Source organism: Cyanistes caeruleus, chromosome 27 (genome assembly GCF_971803275.1).
Source record: "Cyanistes caeruleus chromosome 27, bCyaCae1.hap1.1, whole genome shotgun sequence".
NCBI lineage: Eukaryota > Metazoa > Chordata > Aves > Passeriformes > Paridae > Cyanistes > Cyanistes caeruleus.
The window spans coordinates 882,572-905,284 of NC_141727.1; the positions used below are offsets into that span (position 1 = coordinate 882,572).

At 55.8% G+C, this 22,713-nt stretch overlaps 1 protein-coding gene across 18 annotated transcripts; it reads left to right on the forward strand.

Moving 5' to 3' along the window:
* The first annotated feature begins 866 nt into the window (after positions 1 to 866).
* On the forward strand, positions 867 to 22,412 carry PLEKHM1 (pleckstrin homology and RUN domain containing M1). 18 transcript variants are annotated; one of them, XR_015279457.1, is made up of 15 exons: positions 867 to 946; positions 1,653 to 1,915; positions 2,011 to 2,082; positions 2,575 to 2,732; positions 5,943 to 6,018; positions 7,506 to 7,753; positions 9,095 to 9,730; positions 10,889 to 11,231; positions 13,436 to 13,670; positions 14,085 to 14,990; positions 16,561 to 16,672; positions 16,825 to 17,018; positions 17,463 to 17,526; positions 17,985 to 18,142; positions 21,644 to 22,412. XR_015279457.1 is itself a non-coding variant. In XM_086864011.1 (15 exons), the coding sequence occupies exons 5-15, from the start codon at positions 5,977 to 5,979 to the stop codon at positions 21,765 to 21,767; spliced, it is 3,096 nt and encodes a 1,031-aa protein (XP_086720137.1). In that variant the 5' UTR covers positions 867 to 946; positions 1,653 to 1,915; positions 1,990 to 2,082; positions 2,575 to 2,732; positions 5,943 to 5,976; the 3' UTR covers positions 21,768 to 22,412. The 18 variants fall into 18 exon arrangements, 13 of the variants coding, with proteins under 13 accessions (XP_086720137.1, XP_086720145.1, XP_086720135.1 ...); XM_086864011.1 differs by having other exon boundaries at positions 1,990 to 2,082; positions 16,527 to 16,672; XM_086864019.1 differs by having other exon boundaries at positions 1,990 to 2,082; positions 13,439 to 13,670; positions 16,527 to 16,672.
* Positions 22,413 to 22,713: the final 301 nt, after the last annotated feature.

The window sequence follows — 22,713 nt, forward strand, 5'->3', positions numbered from 1 at the left end:
ATGTCCAGGTGTGTGTCCAGCTGTGTCCAGGTGTGTGTCCAGCTGTGTCCATGACTGTGTCCAGCCGTGTCCAGGTGTGTGTCCAGCTGTGTCCATGACTGTGTCCAGCCGTGTCCAAGTGTGTGTCCAGCTGTGTCCAGCTGTGTGTCCAGCTGTGTCCATGACTGTGTCCCGCTGTGTCCAGCTGTGTGTCCAGCTGTGTCCATGACTGTGTCCCGCCGTGTCCAGGTGTGTGTCCAGCTGTGTCCAGCTGTGTGTCCGGCCGTGTCCAGCTGTGTGTCCAGCTGTGTGTCCAGCTGTGTCCATGACTGTGTCCCGCTGTGTCCAGGTGTGTGTCCAGCTGTGTCCATGACTGTGTCCAGCCGTGTCCAGCTGTGTGTCCAGCTGTGTCCAGCTGTGTGTCCAGCTGTGTGTCCGGCTGTGTCCAGCTGTGTGTCCGGCTGTGTGTCCGGCTGTGTCCAGCTGTGTGTCCAGCTGTGTGTCCAGCTGTGTCCAGCTGTGTGTCCGGCTGTGTCCAGGTGTGTGTCCAGCTGTGTCCAGCTGTGTGTCCGGCTGTGTCCAGCTGTGTGTCCAGCTGTGTGTCCGGCTGTGTGTCCGTGCGTGTCCAGCTGTGTGTCCAGCTGTGTGTCCGGCTGTGTCCAGCTGTGTGTCCGGCTGTGTCCAGCTGTGTCCAGCTGTGTGTCCGGCTGTGTCCAGGTGTGTGTCCAGCTGTGTCCGTGCGTGTCCAGCTGTGTGTCCAGCTGTGTGTCCGGCTGTGTCCAGCTGTGTGTCCGGCTGTGTCCAGCTGTGTGTCCAGCTGTGTCCGTGCGTGTCCAGGATCCCGCGCGCGGCGCCTCGGGGCGTGGCCTGGCGCTATCGGGCCCGCCCCGCGCGCGCGATGACGTCACGATGGGTGGTGCGTGCGTTCCCGGTACTTCCGGGTTTCCCGGCCGGAGGCGCGGAGCCGGTGAGCGCGGGGTCGGGGGGCACCGGGGGTGATGTGGCCTGGCAGGGCCTGGCAGGAGCTGCGGGGTGAGGGGGGCCCGTGGGGTGCAGGGGGTGCGGGTCTCACGAGGGCTGCGCGGTGCTGAGGCCCATGGGGCGGGGGGTGCGGGATGACGGGGTCTAGCGAGGGGCGCCCGTGGGGTGCGGTGTGCTGGGGCAGGCGGGTTACGGGGTCTGGCAGGGGGTGCAGGGGGTGGCAAGGGAGCGCTGCTCCCCCGGCTCCCCACGGCCGGGCAGGCCCTGATCCCTCCCTGGCCACTCCGGACGCCCTCAGAGCCGCCCCCGGGCCGCCCGTGCCAGGCCCCGCACGCCTGGGCTGCGCTGCCCAGCCAGCAGCCTTGGCCTCTCATTCCTCCTCCTCTCCGTGTCCCCCGTGGTGGGGACAGCGGGTCAGATCTGCCTTTCCAAGGGGCCCTACTGGGGGTTGCTGTCTGGTCCTCAATTCACTGCCACCAGCGCTGACCTCCCAAATCTCTCAGCCTGTTCCTCCCACCAGCCAAAGATCCCAGCACCTGTGGGATCCTTACAGCTTTCCTTGAGCTATCATGTGTTACGTTCTCAATAAATCATGATTTCTCACATAAAATGAGCAGTTGCAAACAAGCCCTGGGTAATTCTTGTGTAAAATGCAGAGATTAAAAAGCTTTTCCTCACTGCTCTCCTCGCAGCGACCGCCATCCCCCGCCAAGGGATGCGAGCCGCCCACCCAGCCGGATGGCACCAGGAGCATCCACGGGGAAACTCCAGCGCTGGGAATCCAAAGCAACACAAAAACTGGGAATAGAAACCTGGAAACATCTTGCCTCGACACGCTGGGGCTTTCACAACCTGCTTGGCCCATGCATGGTGGCTTCAGCAGCTGCAGCGCCGCAGCAAATCAACCCCAGCTCTCCCTGCAGCTCCAGCAAATTGTAGCCTGGTGCAGGAGTAGGTAATAGGCTGAAGGAAATTCCCAGTTTGGAGTGTTTGGGAAACACAGTCTCACCACTCAGGCTGGGAGGTCAGTGCCTGCTCTTCCTCCTGCAGCTGCTCCTGGGCCCCCACAGGGCAGAAGCTGGACAGGGTCATCAGCGGTGACACTTCTCCAGCCACCACCAGGTTTGTCACCTGTGACAAATAGAGACAAGGGTGGTGTGATGGTCCCATCCCTCGCTCCATGCCTGTGCTCCTGCCGTGGGAATCACAGCACTGCTGCCTCAGGCTGGGCACAGGGAAGGAGCCAAAGTTGGACTATGAGGGTCCTGCTGGGGCTTTGTCCTGTCCTACCCCTTGCTGAGCTGTTCCCAGGGGTTTTGTTCTCCAGCTATGCCAGGCTTTCCTGCTCCTGGGCTTTCTCTGGGCCCAGCTTGCACTCAGCTCTGGGTGCAAAGCAGGAGCTGTGTGGGAGGAGAGGGCTGTCCCCACAGCAGCCCTTGGACCCACCAGGCCACCAGAGCCCCTGTGCCCCAGGGCAGAGGGTGACTGGCACAGCACTCGTGCTTGGAAAATGACTGGCTCTGTGTCCAGGCCTTGAGTCACTGCTCACGCTGTGTTGTGGGCTGTTGTTTTCCATCCCAGAGCACTGACCTGCTGTTTATTTATAACTCGCAGAGCGTCACTTCTTGGGAGACTGAGGAGCCAAACTCTGGGACAGAGACTCTCCTCTGCTGGCATGAGCCTTGATTCCTGCTGTTCCCAAAGAATCTGGCTGGTTTTCAGCAATTTGGGAAATCAGGAGCTCTGCCCTCGCACCGTGACTCTTCTCCTGGGTAGGTCAGACTCCCTGCCTGGGATTGTTTCTCACCTGTTTGCCTTTTGCTGTTTCACCCACGGAGCTGCCAGGGTGGTGACTGCTGGGAAACATGGTGGCTTTTCTCTGCTGTAGCTGTGCTTGTCTCTGTGTTTGCACATCCATCTCATCTCTTATCTTCCAAGATCACAAGGAACAGCCATGGCTTTCCAGGATCTGCCTGGAAGTGCTCCAGAGCCTTCTAGGTCTTTCTAGACTCAGTGCCAGGGCTGCTGTTCTGATTTCCCTGTGTTTCACCTAAGATTTTGTTTGGTGAAATCCTCCTCAGAGCTGCTTCCTTGCACTCATTCAGGAACATGCTGTCCCACAGAAGTGGTGCTGTGTGGATTTGTGGTGCTGGAACAAACTGGTTGGACTGGTCATGGTGGGAGTGGAGAGTCCTGTGGTAAAGGTGGCAAGTTGTCCTCCTCAGCTCTCGCCTCCTGCAGGCACTGGGAGAGGTGATGATGGCAAAGGAGAGTATTTTGGGGGAATAACTCTCACTCTGTTAAACTTAGACTAGGTCTTTGTAAAACTTAGATGAAGTCTTTGAAAAACCTCTGCTGTCACCCATTTCCCTGTGTCCAGGATGGTCCTGGAGCTGGAACACCTTTGCTGCCTCCCTGGGCATGAGAAATGCCACCCTGTGCCCCTCCTCGAGTCTCCCACCCTTGGGTCTCACTCTTGGATTTCCCACCCATGACTCTCCCGTCCTTGGGTCTCCCACCTTCATTTTCTTGAGAGGAATGTGCCTCTTGTCCTCAGGGTGTAGCAGGAGGTGGTGGGGAAAGGGGCAGAGATTGTCTAGCCCTGAGGAGCTAGAACCTCCTGAGTGGAAGGCAGAGATGCAAGTGGCTCCCTCTGGTCGTTGTCAACCACTGCTGCCATTTCAGGGGCCCCTCACTCCCCCAAACCCCCCAGCAGCCCCTGAGCCAGAGGTTAACTTTCCTGTGCTCCCCCATTTCTGTATTGCAACACGGGGAGAGGAAATCTCATGACAAGCCACAGCAAAAACAGTTTCGTTTTCTCTGAAATCATCTGTAACCCTAGAAACACTGAGGATCTGTCCTGGGTTTGGCCCCAAGGAGTTCTTGTCCTACTGCTCTCAGCTGCTGTGGTACCTGCACAGGATGCTCCAGGTCTGGGATGTTCCAGGTCTGGGATGTCTGGATTTGGGCTGCTCCAGACTTGAGCTACTCTGGATTTGGCTCCTGATTTGGACAGTTCTGCTTTCAGGACTGGCTGTGGCTGTGTAGGAGCTTCTCAGAAAACCATGGTTCTGCCCAGGCTTGGCAGGAGAGGGGCAGGTTGATGCTGTCAGCTCTGCTCAGAGAAAGCTCTGGGGATTTTGTGTTGGCTTGGAAATAAAATCTGAGACATCAGTGTCATTCCAAGGCTGTTGTCTGCTGGAGGCAGATCCAGCCTTGTGGCCAACAGCTGGGCTCTCCTGTGTTTGGATGGCAAGTGATTCCAGCTTGAGGGAATGGTTTGACAGGACAAGGTGGAATGGTTTCACACTGACAGAGAGGGTTAGATTGAAATGTAGGAAGAAATTCTTCCCTGTGAAGATAGTGAGGCCCTGGCACAGGGTGTCCAGAGCAGCTGTGGCTGCCCCTGGGTCCCTGGGAGCATCCAAGGCCAGGTAGGACAGGGCTTGGAGCAGCCTGGACAGTGTCCCTGCCATGGCAGGGGTGAGACTTGCTGGTCCTTAAGGTCCCTTCCAACCCAAACCATTCCTGGATTCTATAAATGAACTCCTTCTCCAGCCTCTCATATCCTTAGGAAGCTGTGAGCAGTAGCAGGTGCTGAAGCAGCTCTTGGACCCCTTTTCATGCCAGACCCTGCTGTGTCTGGAGAGGGATCCAGCTGTGTCTGGTGAGGGATCCAGCTGTGTCTGGTGAGGGATCCAGCTGTGTTTAGAGAGGGATCCAGCTGTGTCTGGTGAGGGATCCAGCTGTGCCATGGGTGTCCTTTTGACATCATGTGTACAGCTGAGACGCTCCAGGCACAGCTGGATTTTGCAGACAGCTCCAAGGGAGGAGCAGGGCAGGAAGCCAAGAGTCAGAAGGCAAAGGTCCCTTGTTGTCCCTGCAGTGGCAGGTGAGCTGGCCAGGCTGCCCAGACTGCTCGGATCAGATTTTTGCAGGGCTTTCCATAACAGGAAGGCACAGCTTTTTTTCTCTGTCTCCCACCAAAGCAGCAGAGCAGCCCTGGCACCCCCCAGCATGGGGAGATGCTGGGGTTCATCTGCCTCATGGAGAACCACAATCCTTCCAGTACTTGTAGGGGATTTTACAAATGTGGAGAAGGACTTTACATGGGCAGACAGTGACAGGACAAGGGAGAATGGGTTTAAACTAGAACTGGAGATTCAGACTGGATATTGGCAATAAAATCCTCCTTTGAGGTTGGTGAGGCCCTGGCACAGGGTGCCCAGAGCAGCTGGGGCTGCCTTTGGATCCCTGGCAGTGCCCAAGGCCAGGCTGGACGGGGCTTGGAGCAGCCTGGGACAGTGGGAGGTGTCCCTGCCATGGCAGGGGGTGGCACTGGGAGGTTTTTAAGGTCCATTCCAACCCAAACCATCCTGACATTCCATGATTCTTTCCCGTCTTCCCGGACAGCTCTGTGCTGATAGGGTCTGTCCCAGCTTGGTTTGGAGCAGCATCACTCCTCTGGCATGTGACAGAGAGCTGAACTGCTGTCACCTCTCCCCAGGCTCTGCTGGGAGGTGACACCTCATGTCCAGACCACCTAATGCCACTTCTATTTGGTTTTTGGGTGCCTTTTCCAGGCTTAGGTATTCCAGGTGACACACAGACAAGGGGAGCAGTCTCTGGCCATGCCTGTGGCACTGCTGGCCAGACCTGCCTGGCAGCTCCCTCAGCCTGGAGGCAGCCTGAGGGCCTCTCACAGGGTTTCATTTCTCCCTTCTAGTCTCTTGGCCGTGCTCTATTTTGCCTGAGACTCTCCTGGTCCTTGGGCATTGTCCCCGGGCATTGTCCCTGGGAATCACGGTACATTTCCATGTCAGTCACTCCCAGCTCAGATCCCACAGTGTCCTGGCCTTGAGCACCTGCAGAATGCCTCGGGGCATGATTCATCCCTTTTGGGTGGCCCCAGGAGCCCCTCCCCTGGCAGGTGAGTGGGGTGGAAGCACTGGGTGCTGAGCCATGCCCTCCTTGTCCCACAGGTGACATGTGAAGGCAGCACGGAGAGCAGCAGAGATGCATTCCAGCCACCCCGAGGACCCCAAGGAAGCCATCCAGGTGAGCCAGAACCCCCAGTGCTCCCCAGACAGCTTCCAGTGCAACTCCAGGCACTGATGGGGACAAGGTAGGACTTGTGGGTGCTGCCAGCTGGAATTAGGATGGTTTATATTGGGATTGGAAAGAGAACCTTGATGGTTTGTCTGGGTTAGGGAATTAAAAGAAATAAGGGGTTAAATCACACCTTGGCCTTTGCAAGACCTCATGTGGGGCAGGGAAGGTGCCCTGATACCTGGATGAAGGAGTGTTGTCCCCCCCAGTCTGGGGTCTCTTCACCCAACTTTGGGAGTCTAAACACATTCAACAAGCAAAGTTCAACATCAACAGTTAAACCCAAGTGTTTTCTTCATCCCATGGATGAATCCATGCATGGCTGATGAAATCATCTGCACTCTTTATTCTTCTCAGCCTTCAGTGCTCCTTCCATGGAGCAGCAGACCTGGGGGGTAGCTGGAAAAGCTGGAAAACAGCATCCCAAATAAAGGACACACTCCCCTGGCTGTTGTCCTTGAGCTACAGCTGCTGGGAATCTTATTTAGATGCTGAAAAAAATATCCCAGGCTAGAAATTTAATATGAGTTTGTGCAGCCAACCCAGGCTGGAGTCAAAATCTGCAGAGCCCTGCTCAGGGAGCATTCAGCATTTGCTGGAAGTGCTGCATGGTGCTGAAACATGGATTGTTTGGTTGGAATTCAAGCAGGAATTTTTGGTGTTTTCCAAGCACCTGCTGGGAAACACAACCTTGATTTAAAATAAGATTGGTTGAGATATCCAGGCCCAGCTGCTTTAGGAACAACCTTCTCCACCAGTGTGAAATTGGTAAATTCACCAAACTTGCTGATTTGACTGGTGGAAAAGGAAGTAAAGCTGCTGAAAGGCAAAATTCCCACGTCCCAGCTTCAGAACCCATTGAGTGTGTTTGAGGGCAGCAGCTGAACCCCAATGTCCTTGCAAACCCTGCTGGTTTGGGGCCCGTCCACTGAGTGTTTACCCAGCACAGCCAGTGAGGTCGATGACTTTGATTTCTGCTGGCGGGCCCCGTGTCACATGCCACATGTCTCATGCTGCTTGGGCTGACCTGCACGAGCTCAGGGGATCCATTCCCTCCTCTGAGTTTCTCCTTTCTCACCCACACTTAATCCTCGTGTTTCCTCTGAGAGAGTGCCTGAAAAAAAACAGTTTCTTTTTCTCCATCCCCTTAAGCCATTTCCTGTCTGCAGAGGAAGCACCACATGCTCTAAAGGCAAACCCAGTTTTGAAACACCAGCTAAAATTGCATAAATTACTATTTTTATAAAAATAAGTGGGATGCCAGGAGTGTGAGTCCCCAGCTTGACCGGTTCAGCCACTCCAAAGGGTGAGGATGAGGCAGGAGTTGCACGGTGCTTCACTGTGGATAAGCTTTACTGGGTTTTGAGCTCTTTTATATTAAATCCTTCCTAATATTTTTGCTTTTATAATCCAAACCTGCACATCCTGTCTTGCAGCTGATCAAGAAGCAGCTGGTGAATGCCATCAAGGCTCTGCAGAAGCAGTACGTGAGCTCAGATGCCGTGGTCACCAGCGATGATGGCAACGCCAACACGCTCTGCAGCGCCCTGGAAGCTGTGTTTGTGCACGGGCTGAAGGCAAAGCACATCAAGGCAGAGAGTGGGGGGAAAGGGAAGAAATCTGGGGCTCGGAGCCCCCTTCCCCAGCCAGTCTTTTGGGGCCTGCTGAAGAGCATCACGCATCGGTGAGTGGCTCTTGCTGCTGACAGGGATTCACACGCCCGGGTTTATCCCTTCTTTTGGTGCCATCAGATTCAGGGAATGAGGAGGATGGCTCGATGAACAGATGTGTCTCTACCCCAGCTGTGTGCTCAGTCCCCTCAGCTGCAGGGAAGGATGCTCTCACAGGGTTTTGGGGGGCTGCCCAGGATCCTGGGAGATGGAGGTAGCAGAGTAAAGGTCCTGCAGTGCCAGGAGGGGCTGAGCCCCCACGTCCCTGCTCAGCATGTGCTGGGGGTGAGCTAATATCCCCAAAAAGTTGAGGATTGAAACTGATTGAAACACCCCTTTCTTATTTATTTCTGGGTGCCAGGCTGGATTTCTGGGGCCAATGGAACCCCAGTGACCACACTGGTCTCCAGCAGTGGATGCTTATGCACAGCCCAGGATCTGGGCTGTCTCCTGGCCTGGATCTGCTGGGACTGGTTGGCCCCATTTCCCCATGTCCCAGCCAGCCTTTGAGGAGGTCTCTCCTGAGTGATCACTGTTTGCTGGGGTTTTCTAAGGCACTCCCAAAGTCAAGTTCAAACACGGTAAATAACAGCCCACACACAAATTGTTCTGAAAGCCTCATCCAGCTCCATCACTGACTCCTGAATTATGAAAGAGCATATGAAAATAACTCTTTCACATGCTATGGGGGATATTTTTGTGCCCTTTGAAGGTTTTTACTTCTGTCTTAAGAGACAGATTACAAAAGAAGTCTTACAAAATCTTTGCTGTGGTTTTTGAGGTGTGAGCTGGGAGCAGGGAGGATCAGGGAGCATGGTGTCGCTGTTGGATTTTAGGGAAGAACAGCTGAATTCAGGAGTTTGGGATTACTTGAGCCCAACCCCAGCCAGGTTGTTTTTTTGGGACTGCCACAACGGTTTTCACCGTGTTTTGACTGCTTTTAAATTTGAAGTGAGAATTTAGACACGTGGTTGACACCAAGGAGGATCCAGCCAGCACAAACCTCACAAATACACAAGGCCAGCAGGAATTCTCCCCTCTGCATCCCCATCCAGTGCAAGCAGTGGGTGGGAGATGCCTCCAGTCAGAGAGAGGAGGGACAGCCAGAGGCACCACAGAGCTGCCTGGGGTCCTTAGCAGCATTTGGGTCATTCAGGAGCCATCTCCCCCCATGGAAAACCACACTTTCCATGAAGGAGGGAGATTTTCCACAGCCGGTTTTATCCCAGCTCCTGAACTCTCTGTAGCAGAGCAAGTTGGGCAGTGTCTAATGAAGACTCTGGCCCTCCTGCACCCCACAATGGACCAAAGCAGAGCCACTCCCTCCTCTTCTGTTCTTTTTGCTCCTTTCCCAGAAATATTGTCTCGGAGCTGGAACAGCTGATGTTTATCAACACGGACGTGGGGCGCTGCCGGGCCTGGCTGCGGCTGGCGCTGAACGACGGCCTCATGGAGTGCTACCTGAAGCTGCTGCTGCGGGACCGCAGCCGGCTGCACGAGTACTACCAAACCCCAGCTCTGCTCCTGGACGCCGAGGAGTGCGAGTTTCTCCTCTGCTACTTGCAGGGTTTATCTTCCTTAACCTTCGAGCTCTCCTACAAGTCAGCGGTTCTGAATGAGTGGACCGTCACCCCGCTGTCCCTGTCAGGTCTGTGTCCCGTGTCCGAGCTGCTGGAGCCCCTCACGTCCTCGGCCTCCGAGCCCCGCAGGAAAGCGTCGCTGGGCTCCATCTCCCAGTCCTCGGGGTCAGATGAGATCGAAATCCAAGCCCCTGTCCTGCCCATCGGCAAAGCCAGCAGCAAGATCAAGCTCACGTCATCCTCGCTGAGCCTGAACACCACAAGCTCATCCCAGCTCTCATCCAGCCTGGGCTCAGACAGCCTCCCCCCAGCGCCCTGCGCCCGCAGCCCCGAGCGAGGCGAGGAGCCGCTGTCCTGTGACTCCGACCTGGGCACGGCCACTGCCGACGACCTGGACAGGTCCCTGCAGGAGTGAGTCTCTCCCCACACCTCCTCTCCAAAGGGATTTTTGACCCTGTCTGGGATCTCATTCTTTTCTCTCTATAGGCAAGAGGTCTTTCTCCCTGTTTGCCTTTAACAAGCTCTTTTTCCTTTCTGGAAGGAGCTTTTGTCCCTTTCCCAAACAGCTCGGCACGGCTCTTTGAGACCCTGCTGCCACTGCAAATGAGCTCACAGCCACTGAAGTGTGTGTGTGTGTCCTCTTTACCAGGGTAGAAATGTCAGAAAAATGCTGCTCCCTGGTTTCAGGAATGTCACATCTTCCCGGTGTATGCTGGGGGATGCTCCAGGGCTTTCCACAGGGGGAAAGAAACGAGTTTGGTCACAGGGAAGGGTTGTAATTTGCAGCTTCAGCAGATCATTCAGAGAGGGAGGTTGTTGGTTTGTCATCCTTGTGATTTATTCCTGCCAAGCATCCAGCAAAAAGATTTCCAGGGTTATATAAGCTCTGAGTAATCTGTAAATATTTTGCCTGTCACCTTTAGAGTGTGACTCTGAGGGAGCCGAGCCTTGGGGTGATGCCTCTTCCCAGTCTTCAGGAAGAGTTGGAACTGCAGACTGTGCTTCCCCATCTATAACAGCATCAGTTTGTATCTTCCAATGATCCTGGAAGAACCTGCCTTGATTGGATTAAACTCGTGATGGAGACACTCCTTTGAGTTTTAATCTTGGGCTGGTTTAATTCTGGGGCTGGCAGTGGTGTGGGACCACGGGAACTGCCAATCCTCTGGCCAGGCTCCAGTGTTAATTGCTCATTAATGAAAACAGTTGGAATTTGGCATATGGTCCAAGGCTGGATTCATGTCCAGGAGATGTACATGGGGCTGGGGCTGTGGGGAGTGCCCAGTGCTGTCCCTCCATCCACCAAATTAAACCCCATTAATGGGTGTAATTGGGAAATGCCCCCTTCACAGGCAGGGTCCTGCTCTGTGCCGTGGAGCTGCTGCTGCTCTGTGGGGCACAGGGATGTTGGCATCCCTGGGATTTTCCAGCCACAGCATGCTGCCATCCCACAGAGGCCAGCAGTGACAGTGAACCCTTCTTCCATGGTTACAATTTCCAACAGCACAGTGGGGTTTATAGGTTTTGGTTATTGAGCTGCCATCAAACTGATCGTTTTTCCACTTCAAGGGTGTTGTCCGAGTTCAGCAAGGCCAGGCCAAGCCCGGATGCCCCAGAGGGACGGCTGCTCCCCAGCGTGTTGGGCTGCTCCCCCCGGCCTCCCCCAGGCTCCCCGCTGTCACCCACCCGCCCAGCACTGAGCCACGGAATTCACCAGGAGCCTCCCCCCAGCTCTGCTCACGTGGGAGACCCTGTGCCCCCCGGCCGTGGGGATGGAGCTGCCGGCAGCACGGTCGGAATTCCGGCCCCTCGGGACGGTCCGGGCCGAGCAGAGGGCGGTGGCAGCGAGGGGAGCCAGGCTGTCCGCAGCCCCACGGCCCAGCACCTGCTCTCTCCCCTGCTGGGGTGTCCGGTAGGTGCTACAGCTCCCTTCCTTCCCATCTCTTTGGTTTGTACCCAGTGGTAAAGGGAAATAAAACTGGGGACAGCTCCAATAGGCACTGCTTTCCTAGAATCAGGGAATCCCAGGATGGTTGGGGTTGGAAGGGACCTTAAAGTTCATCCATTTTCACCCCCTGCCATGGGCAGGAACACCTTCTGCTAGAACAGGTTGCTCCGATCCCCATCCAACCTGGCCTGGGACACTTCCATGGACAGATTTCTCCAAACTCCCATCTTCCCAGCTGCTCCCGCTTGGTTATCAGTGATGATTCCCACCCCATGGAGCTCTGGCCGTGCAGCTGCTTCAGGAGAAGCTGGATCAAAGTCTGTATTCCCTGGTGAAAGAGGCACCAAAGCTTTTGAAGCCCTGCCTGGCCTGTCAGTCATCCCTCTCCAGGAGCAGCTGCAGCAGGAAGTTTTGGGTTTGTTAGGGATATCTGGAGAGGGGTGAGCTCTTGCACAAATCTGGCCCTCGTCTGTGTGCAAGTGATAAAACAACCTCAGAGTCAAGTTTCTCATGGGGACTTTTCTTCATTTATGGCCCATGTAAGAGGAGGGAAAGGGTTGACTGGACAGGAAACAAACTGATTTCCCAGTGGGGAAATCCTCCTGCAGCACATCTGTTCCCAGAGTGGGATGGCATTCCTGGGTGTTGGTCTTGAGCAGCAGCGGATTTCCCCTCTGCCACTGGGAGCTGATCCACATCCACTGGCTTCTGCCTTTAGGAAACTCTTTGAACAGCCCTGTCCTCTGTCTAATTTGTTACTGACTGTTCCGTCCTGGTTCCCATTGTTCCCCTGCTGGTTCCCATCCTTCCCGTGCTGGTGAGGGTAGGCTACACCTCACACCCCCCAGGCCATTTCTCCTTTTGCTCTCTGCTCCTCTCGGTTCCCTCCCGCTTATCCCGTTTCCGCTGCTTCCTCGTGGCCCAGAGCCAGTTTGACCTAATCTATGTATAACATACTGTGTCAACAGGAAATTCCCCCTGCTCTCCATGACTCATGGAGTAACCTGCATTCCTGCCCCAGGAGTAATCCTGGAGCCGCCACCCGTGATCCTCCCCACAGGGTGGTGACAGCTCTTCTGCTGTCACTTCAGTTGTTTTTCAAAATAAAGGGCTGTTGGAAAGCTGAGGAGGGGAGTTGAAAGGACATTCCTGTTGGGATGCAGCCCTGGAAGGGCCTAGGAATGCTGCTCCCTTGTGCCAGGGCCTGAGCTGGGTTGTTTTTCCTCCTGTGTTTGCTGAGGGGACTTGTCCCAGAACCTTGCTCCTTTCAGGAGGAATTTCTTCACTGAAAGGGTGGTCTGGCATTGGAAGGGGATGCCCAAGGAGATGGTGGAGTCCCCATCCCTGGAGGTGTCCAAGAAATACCTGGACATGGCATCCAGTGCCCTGGTCTGGCTGCCCAGGTGGAGATTGGGCACAGGTGGGACTCAAAGGGCTTTTCTCTCTTAATGATTCTGGGATTCTTGTAGCCAGAAAAGCTCCTGGAGAAGCTACAGCCACATTTTTGTCAGCTCATGGGTCTCATCCTCTCCTGGCACATACAGACAGAGACTTCCTCTGTTTTCTCTGCCTTATTTTACCCCTGCACAGCCCAGGCCCCTGTAGCATGCTCTTGTGAGCCATAGGTCTCTATTTCACCCTGGTCATCTCTGTGTTTCTCCTCATCTCTGTTCTTGCTGGTGCTGCTGCTCCAGCTCGTGCCCTTCCATGGTGGGGCTGGAATTTCACCCCCATTAATAAAACACCAGGGACCTGTGGTCACTTCAGGGAATGTGCTCTCCTTCCACAATGATTTTAGGGGGAGTGAACAGATTGATTTTTATTTTATTTTATTATCCCACCAGAATACAATCCCAATATTTCCTAGCTGCTGACACAGTTCCAGGGACCATTCTCTGATTGGAGGAAGTGTGGGAGCCATCCACCTGGGAATGGCCAGCAGAAAATCAAACAGTCATGGAATGGTTTGGGGAGGAAGGGACCTTAAAATTCATCTCATTCCCAACCTCATGCCATGAGCAGGGACACCTTCCATTAAATCCACTCATCAGTGTCTGGGATTTGGGCTGTGCAGGAGCAGCCCCTGAGGAGGGGTTGCTGTGGATGTGTGTGAGGGGCACAGGGTGTTTGATGAGCTTAATAATTCATAATATTTCATTTTTTAACAGAAGAGCTGGATCTCAGAAGATGATTTCTACAGACCTTCCCCAGGAGAGAACAGCAGGAGCATGGCCGACACCAACGGCTTTGGGCCAGAGGGGGACAGCGAGGGGCCAGCCCCGGGGCTCGTCAGTGCTCTGGACTTGGAGAGGCTCTCAGTGCCATCCTCGGACACTGGGAAGCCCAAAATGTCCCCAGAGCGGGAGCAGAAGGGTTTCAGCGTGGTGCACCGCAGACAGATGGGTACGTGCCACCTCCTGCTGCCCTTGTGCTTGGGGGCTGCTCCAGCTGGGGATGGGCTGTCTGGGGAGAGACATTGGCCAGTGTGAGCTGATGGCAGCACTGGGAGCTACAGAAGGCAGTGGAGCAGCTTCCCAAGGCATTGCTGAGCGCTGGTGGGAAGCATTTTAGTGGGAGAGGCTCTGTCCACCCTGTGGGATACTTTTCCTTTATTCCCCCTTGTTCCCAGCCTCAACACCCAAATCCCAGGGGACAGTGATGGAGACCAAGGTCCCCTCAGTTCCTGCCCCAGCTCCCCAGCCAGCACTGGCTCTCACCCCTGCCTTGCCTCTGGGTGCTTGCTTTGAGCCCCTGTTGGCTTTTCTCTCCCCACTAGCTTCCCCTCTCTCATGTAAAGTGAGCCATCTCTCGCCCCAGGTCTCTCCAACCCTTTCCGTGGGCTGCTCAAGCTGGGCAGCCTGGAACGCCGAGGAGCCATGGGGATTTGGAAGGAGTTTTCCTGCGAGCTGTCCCCGCTGGAGCTGCGGCTCTTCCTGGACCACGAGGACCGCATCTGTGTGGAGACCTACTCCCTGCTGCGCTGCGAGTCCCTGGCGCTCACCCACTCTGACGGCCGCTTCGAGCTGGTTTTCCTGGGGAAAAAGCTCTTCCTTCGAGCCCCTTCCCAGGACGAGGCCGAGGACTGGCTGGACAGGATCCGTGAGGCACTGCGCAAGTGCCGGCCGCAGCTGGAGGAGGAGGACTGGGAGACTCTGGAGTATTCTGAGGATGGAGGCGAAGCCCATCCCATCCAGGGTGATTCCAGTGCTCTCCAGTCCAGTGATGTGCCTGGGAACAGCTTGGACTGGACTCCAGCTCCAGAAGCAGAGCTGGATGCGATCAAAGAGGCCGTTCTGTACATGGACGTGGACAAAACCTGGGTCCCGTTCATTTTTTCCCTGTCTCTAGAAACTCTGAAGTGCTTTAAAATCAGAAACAATGACAAAATTTTAAGCAACAGTTATGGCATAGAGACCATCCAGGACATCCTTCCAGACACCAGCCTGGGGGGACCCTCCTTCTTCAAGGTGATCACCTCCAAGGCAGTGCTGAAGCTGCAGGCTGAGAATGCAGAGGAGGCGGCCTCGTGGCGGGAGCTGGTGCGAGAGGTGCTCATGTCCTACCTGGAGAGCGCTGAGGAGGCACTGACCCTGGGGGGCAGCTTGGATGGGCACTCACAGGTCGTCCTGAAGAACATTGTGAAGGAGAACGGCTTCTTGCTGCAGTACCTGGTGGCCATCCCCACGGAGAAGGGCCTGGACTCGCAGAGCTTCATCTGTGCAGGTACAGAAACATGGAGTGGTTTGGGTTGGAAGGACCCTGAAGCCCATCCAGTCCCACCCCCTGTCATGGACAGGGACACCTTCCACTATCCCAGGGTGCTCCAAGCCCTGTCCAAGCTGGTCTTGGACACCCCCAGGGATCCAGGGGCAGCCACAGCTGCTCTGTTTTCCCAGGAATCCCAGCAGCGTAAGATCCCCTTGGTGGGGTTTCATGTCCCCAGTCAGGGGCACCTTTGGTGTTCTGTGGCCACAGGGTGAGCCCCCCATGCTGAGCCCCCACCCTAGTCCAGTCCAACTGGGCTCCCATTTAAGATGCTTTTGGTGCAGATGGGGAAACTGGGGTTGAAGCAACCTTAGGTGGATCAGGAAGCTCAGGAGTCTCTTCCTGGGCTTCTGAGGCCCCAGCCTGTGGGGAAAGTGCAATCTGGAGCAGTTTTTCCAGTAAGGCAGCACGGGAGCAGGGATTGCCATGGGTGTGACGGGCTGATTTTGCAAAACAATCATTTACCCTTCCCCTGACGCCTCTCGGAACATGAGGAGATTCTGGTGGCACCTTCACTGACCTCCACAGGAGCTGTAATTTGCTCTTTACCTTGCTAAGTTAATTAAATTTCAGATTTCCCTCCTGCTTCAATTATATTTCTTGTACCCTCCAGCAGGTTGGGTTTTTCCTTTTAATATCTCTCCTTTTTTATATATAACTTTTTTTTTTCCTTGGTCTATTTGGTCTCTGCCTTCCCTTCCAGGCTTTGTCCTGCATCTTCCACATCCCCACAGCAGGAAGCCACAAGCCAAAAAACCAAATTCTCCATTTTTCTGTGTCGGATTTTTTAGGGATCTGCCTGCCCTGCTTTCACCCTCCTCCCAGCCTGATACCCAGTGTGTTCCCTTCCATCTCAGAGTAATGAGCAATAAAGGCTGGGTTTTCTTATTTCTTCAGAAAGCAACATGTGATCTCCACATGAATATTTTTTGGGGATGAGCTGCAGCTATTCCAGAGTGTAATGGATGGGGTAGTGAAGCCAAGATGGGTTCCCCACTGTTAAAATAAAGGTGGTTTTAGGTTAATCTATTGTGATCTCATCCCTTGCAGATGAGGTTTTGGTACCCTGTGACAGCAGCAGGAAAGAGCTAAGTGAAGGCAAAATAGTGCAAAGCTGCTGGTGGAGGTGATGGGACAGCAAGTGGGATTTAGGTTCTTTGCTAAACCACTGGGATGTTGCCAGAATTCCTTTTTCCTAAAAAAAAAACCCAAACATTTGAACCACTTAATGGATAAAAGCGGTTTCACAGATAGTTCAGCCTCCTTTTATGGAGAAAAAGTGAAGCAGCAACTGTTGAACCATCATAGGCCTAAATCCATGAGGAGGGGACTGGATGCCTCACACTGAACATCCTACAGGTGCTTTAGGTGGCCTCTGCCTTTCCCAAAACTTAATTGTTCAATTCCACGCTGCCAAAAGTTTCTTCCTCATCCTGGCAGTGGTGGGCAGAGGCTGTGGGCAGCACAGTCCCCTCTCACCCCCTGCTCCCGCAGGCTGCTCCCGGCAGATCGGCTTCTCCTTCGCCAGGCCCAAGCTCTGCGCCTTCTCCGGGCTCTACTACTGCGACAGCTGCCACCAGGACGAGGAGACCGTGATCCCCTCCCGCCTCATCCACAACTGGGATCTGACCAAACGAGGGGTGAGTCCTGGGAGCAGGGAAACACTCCAGCATCTGCTTCCTGAAGGTCCATCTGGGCATTCCCTGGGCTGGAAATGCCCACTCCAAGCCTCCCTCTGAAGTCTGGGGCTGCTCTGGTCTGTGTCCACCTGTCCCCTCTCTCTGTGCCCCAGGTGTGCAAGCAGGCCCTGAAGTTCCTGACGCAGATCCGAAACCAGCCGCTGATCGACCTGAAGCTGGTCAATGAGAGCCTCTACGAGCACGTGGAGAGGATGGGGCGGATCCTGCGCAGCCGGGAGCAGCTGAAGCTGCTGGGGGATTATCTCATCATGTGCCGCAGCGGCGCCCTGAAGGAGCTCAGCAAGCGGTGAGGTCCCTCCCGGGGTGGCATTCCCCTCTCTTGGCACCCTGGTGGTTTCCTGGTCCCTCTCCCCACTCACCATGGGAGCAGGGAGCATTGCTGCCAAGGCTCAGGCTGGTTGTTCCCTCCATATCATCTGCTCTAAGGAGTTATCCATCTGTTGGCTGGGTCAGCACAATGAGCTGTGACTCAGGAAACACCTTCCTGGCCAAGGAGCTTCTGGCTGGACAGGAAACACCTGGCAAAATAGATGAGATATTTGTTTTCTTTCCCCCCACCCCCCCACCTTTGAAATGCTGTGACATGATTTCCAGTGGCAGCATTTGGAACGTGAAAATGGGCTCTGCAGTGATTCACTTCAAGAGGCTGTTTCATCCCAGCTCCTCCTTGCTCCAAAGCTGTTGCAGGTGTGGTGGAGACCATCTATCCCCTTCCTCTCTGTGTTTGCAGGCTTGATCACAGGCATTACCTCCTGGAGTGTCCCCACAAATACAGCGTGGCTGATCTGAGGCAGGTGAGAGCAGTGCATGATCAGAGAATCACAGAATGGTTTGGGTTGGAGGGGACCTTAAGGAGCACCTCGTACCACCCCCTGCCATCCAGTTCCACTCCCACTAGACCAGGTTGCTCCTGTCCCAGTTGGGGCTTTCCAGGTGAAAACTCCCTGGTGTCTGTGGGGATGCCATGTGCTGCTCCTGCAGCAGGAGGTTCCCAGCAGTTGGGTTTTTCAGTGACTCCCAAGCCAGGAGCCCCATCCTGGCAGGCTGTGGTTAGGTTAGGTTAGGTTAGGTTGTGGTTAGGCAGGTTGAGGTGCTGCTCTCAGCAATCCTGGGTCCCATTGCACCCCAGGCCTGTGGGGTGGGGGTTGTTTTGGAGGACAGCCTTACCTTCAGGTGGACCCCAAAGAATGGGTGTGACCCAGCAAACCCCGCGGGGCCGGGCTCCAGGAGCGCTGACCCCTGTGTCCCCCAGATCGCCGACGGCGCCTTCGAGACCTTCCTGCAGTCACTGCTGCAGTTTGCATCCCACCACGTCTACAGCTGTGACCTGTGCACCCAGCGGGGCTTCATCTGCCAGATCTGCAACAGCAGTGACATCATCTTCCCCTTCGAGTTTGACACTACCACCAGGTGAGTGAGGCACCTCAGCCCGTCCCACTGCAGCCAGGACACCCAGGGGCACAGCCTGGCTTATGCCAGGAGCCCCAGCCAACCCCTAAATTCTGCTCTTCCATGGCACGTGGGGAATTGGGAATGGCTCTGAGGTGCATTCTCATGATGTCCATGATCTTGTGGTTCCCATGTCCTCAGGCATGGGAACCATATTGTGGTGCCCATTTCCTCGTGGGAGCCACATCCTCATTGTGCCCATGTTCCTGTGGGAGTTGTAGCCTCGTGGTGCCCATGTCCTCATGGAAGCCATCAGCTCCAGGATGCTCCAAACCAAATCCAGGCTGTTTGGAGCAGGAGCAGACTGTCCTCACAGAACCAAGATGTCACCAAGAGAGGTGCCTTTGCAGACTGAAGATGCAGAGCCACCTGCACCTTGCTGTCAGCCTGCAAAGGCCTTGCTGGGTGCTAGGGCAGCTGAGGGGCTAGAGAGAGGAGGAGGAGGAGGAAGGTTCTGCATGTCCCTGTCTTGCTCACCTGGCCAGGGCCTCTCCCAGTCAGGGCCGGTCTGACCCCTTGCAGGGGCTGCAGGAGGGAAGCAGAAGCAGCAGTGGGACTGTCCTACATCCCTCTGCAGCCACAGAAGGACGGACGGACACATGGACACAGATGTAATAGAATGCTAAAACAGTTTGGGTTGGAAGGACCTTAAAGCCACCAGTGCCACCCCCTGCCATGGTCAGGGACACTTTCCGAGTCCTGTCCAAGCTGGCCTTGGACACTTGCGGGGTTGGGGCAGCCACAGCTCCAGGAGCAGAGATGGATGGAGGGTAGCACTGCACTGGGAGAGGCTGAGGATGTTCCCAGCAGGAGAGGAGTGATACCAGGTTCTCCCCTGCCCACAGAGCTCCCATCGCTCACAGGCAGAGGGATCTGTCCTGCCTGGGGTTGGCTGTGAGCTGAGGTGCAGCAGCTGGACAGAGGTTGGAATCAGGAGGGAGATGGTGCTAGAGGGGAACTCATCCCCACCATCAAGGTTTACTGAAGAAGTCAAACCCTTCCAGCCCAGGAGCCTGCTCCACTGTAGGTGGAGAGATCCGTATCTCCGTGGTTATGTCACAGAATCGTGGAATCATTCAGGTTGGAAAAACCCTGTAAGATCATCGAGTCCAGTTCCCCCAGCACTGCCAAGGCCACCACTGACCCATGTCCCCAAGTGCCACATCCACACGGCTTTTAAAATCCCTGCAGGGATGCCTGACTCCCCCACTTGCCTGGGCAGCCTCTGCCAGAGTTGGACAACTCTTTCAGTGAAGAAATTTTCCATAATATCCAACCTAAACCTCCCCTGAGGCAACTTGAGGCCATTTCCTCTTGTGCTGTCTTAGCCTATTTGGCTAAGGATTGAACAGAATCCTGGCTGAGAGATTTCACAGCCTCATGGGCTGCGTGGCCTCTCTTTGCCTGGCAATCCCTACAAGTGAGCAGCAACACCCAGAACCTGCAGAAAATCCCGAGGATAGCGGCATCCGTGGGTGCTCCATGTGTTCCAGGGCTGCGAGTATTTCTCGCTCCCCTCCCTGCCACAGGGACAGCACTGAGCTCTTTATCGAGGACAACAACATCCCCAGGGGGAAGATTTTCCCTGGAAAAAGAGCAGCCAGGCTCTGCCCAGTGCTGGCAGGCAGGGCTGAACTGCCCGGAGCTCTCGCGTCCCGTGGAGCCGAGCTCTGCAGTTTGTTGACGTCTTTCTTTCTCACCCTGACGGAGGAGGTTGTGCAGCAGGAAAGAGCTCAGCCGACATCCTCGGGGAGCTAAACGCGGCTTCCTGCCCCTCTGCCCGCCCGGGGCCGCCGGGTCTCGCTGCAGGATGTGCCTGCAGCTCCTCAAACAATGATCCCGGCAGCGCAGGAGCCTCCCCTGCTCCGGCAGCTCGCGGGGAGGTGGAGGCAGGAGATGCCACTTCTCACTCAGAACCACAAATCTCCCCGCTGCTGCTCCGCAGAGGCCACGTTGGAAGTGTGTTCCACGGGGGAAATGCATATTTTTCACCCCAAATCCTGCCTTTCCCCGTCCCGAGTCCCTCAGGGTTTGCAGCTCCTCTCCGGAGCAGGGTTTGGCCCCAGCTGTGGAGCTGTGGTCCCTTTTCTGGCACTGCCGGCTGTTTCTCAGCCTCTGTCCCATGCATCCTCTGGGGAATTAAGGTGTTTCGTGCTGTTCACACATGGATTGTGCACCAGGTATTTGCACAGTGAAGGTAAATCTGGCTGCCCCGCTGGCATGTGGCTGAGCCACATTTTACTGCCAGCGAGGAGTTGAGGATCACAACTCAAAAATTGACCTCAGCCCTCATAGCAGGAACATTTCTGCTGGTGACTGAGCAGTGACACCCCTGCCCGAGCTGGGGTCCTTCACAGGGTGTCACATTCCTGCTGCTGCTGAGCCAGATCAGGGAGCTCTTGACAGCTCCATGGAGCCAAGGGCAGCTCCCTCCTGGCTGCCTGCCCTTCCCTGCAGCTCCACAGCCTCCCTGCCCCGTGCAGCTCCTGCTGTCTCCCACCCCAGCCACGGCAAGCAGAGGGTCCCCAGCAGCGATGCTTCACAGGGGTCGGTGATCAGGGATCCGTGTCGGGGTCGGTGTCACGAGATTGGTGCTGAGGGATCAGTGTCACAAGGGCCGTTGTCCAGGGTTTGGTGTCACAGGGTTGTTGCAGGGGGTGTTGTCACACCCTCAAAGCTGTGCTCGGTGCTGGGAGAGCAGGGCACAAACCTCAGCTCAAACCTCACACCCGTCACTCTCACACGCTGGCAGCTGCCGGCAGCGCCCACCACGCTCCTTCCGGCCAGGCTGCTGCACACCGAGCTGCTGGGGTGGATGAGGAGCTGCTGGGGTGGATGTGGAGCTGCTGGGGTGGGTGTGGAGCTGCTGGGGTGGATGAGGAGCTGCTGGGGTGGATGAGGAGCTGCTGGGGTGGATGTGGAGCTGCTGGGGTGGATGAGGAGCTGCTGGGGTGGATGTGGAGCTGCTGGGGTGGATGAGGAGCTGCTGGGGTGGATGTGGAGCTGCTGGGGTGGATGTGGAGCTGCTGGGGTGGATGAGGAGCTGCTGGGGTGTGTGTGGAGCTGCTGGGGTGGATGTGGAGCTGCTGGGGTGGATGAGGAGCTGCTGGGGTGGATGAGGAGCTGCTGGGGTGGATGAGGAGCTGCTGGGGTGGATGAGGAGCTGCTGGGGTGGATGAGGAGCTGCTGGGGTGGATGAGGAGCTGCTGGGGTGGATGTGGAGCTGCTGGGGTGGATGTGGAGCTGCTGGGGTGGATGAGGAGCTGCTGGGGTGGATGAGGAGCTGCTGGGGTGGATGTGGAGCTGCTGGGGTGGATGTGGAGCTGCTGCTGAAGGCTCCTCCTGAGCTGAGGCTGCAGCTCTGCTCAGGACAGGGAAGTGTCCCTTGGTTCAGTAGGGGAAGTTTGGTCTTTGCTCTGATGTCACAACACAGTGGGTTTGTTTTTTTCCTTCTTTTCCCAGGTGCAGTGAATGCAAAACCGTCTTCCACCGGGACTGCCATGCCCGGGCCCCGTCGTGCCCGCGCTGTGAGCGGCGGCAGCGGTACCAGCGGCAGCTGGAGGCCAGCACAGAGCCCAGCCTGTAGCCTGGCACTGACCTTGCCACTGCCCTCGGGATGGGGATGGTGGGAGGGACAGAGCAGAGCCCCCCTGCCTGAGAGCCTACTCTGTGCCCAGCCCTGTCCTGGGGACAGGAACAGTGGGGGGGGGATGCTTCTGCCCCACAGAGGGACCTTCTGCCCACCCAGGGCTAAAGAAAGGGGCTGGAAAAATCCATCCCCCTTCACACTAACCGGGTGCTGTTCCCTGTCATCCTCCTGGTGCCAATGTCCCCTCCCAGTGGAACCCAGTGGCTCTTCAGGGTGTCATCCCAGGATTCCAGTCAAGGGTGTGGAGAACTGACATTGATCAAAGCTCTAGTTTTTTAGGATACTGAAAACTGGTATTTTTTTACATGGGGGTTTTGCACAACTGAGCTGCTCTGGGTGGTGGACCCACGTGGGGAGGGGACAAAGTGACACTTGTGCCTTTAGGGACCTGCGTGCCCCAGAGGGATCGTGGGTGCCCCGAGCATCTCTTGTTCAGAGAGCCCAGCCAGGCCATGGCCTCTGGGAATAGCCAGGGAGAGCCGGGCCCCTCCTCCCCACCTGCTGCTGCTCATCCTTGGGAGAAGTTTTATTTTCCTTTAACCCCTCCCCAAGCAAAAATAATTAAACTCTATTTAACAACAAGTGAAGTGATTTCTGAGTTCGCTTCTCCACAGTGGGGCCTCATCACAGTTTGAACCTGTGTTTGGTGTCTGTCGGAAGAGGGTTGGGAATGGGGATGTGCCTGTCCCTTGTCCCCTGTCTATCCCCCATCCTTCTTGCCCATCCTCCGGGGTTTCACTTGGGCAAGTGGTTGGGGGTCCCTGCCCCATTTTTCTTCCCAGCTGCTTCCCACTGATGTCAGCCTCTCCCATTGTTGTTTCCCGCACCACTCGTGTGCGGGAAGGACTTGGGATGTGCCCACCAACACAGCAGAACTCCCTGG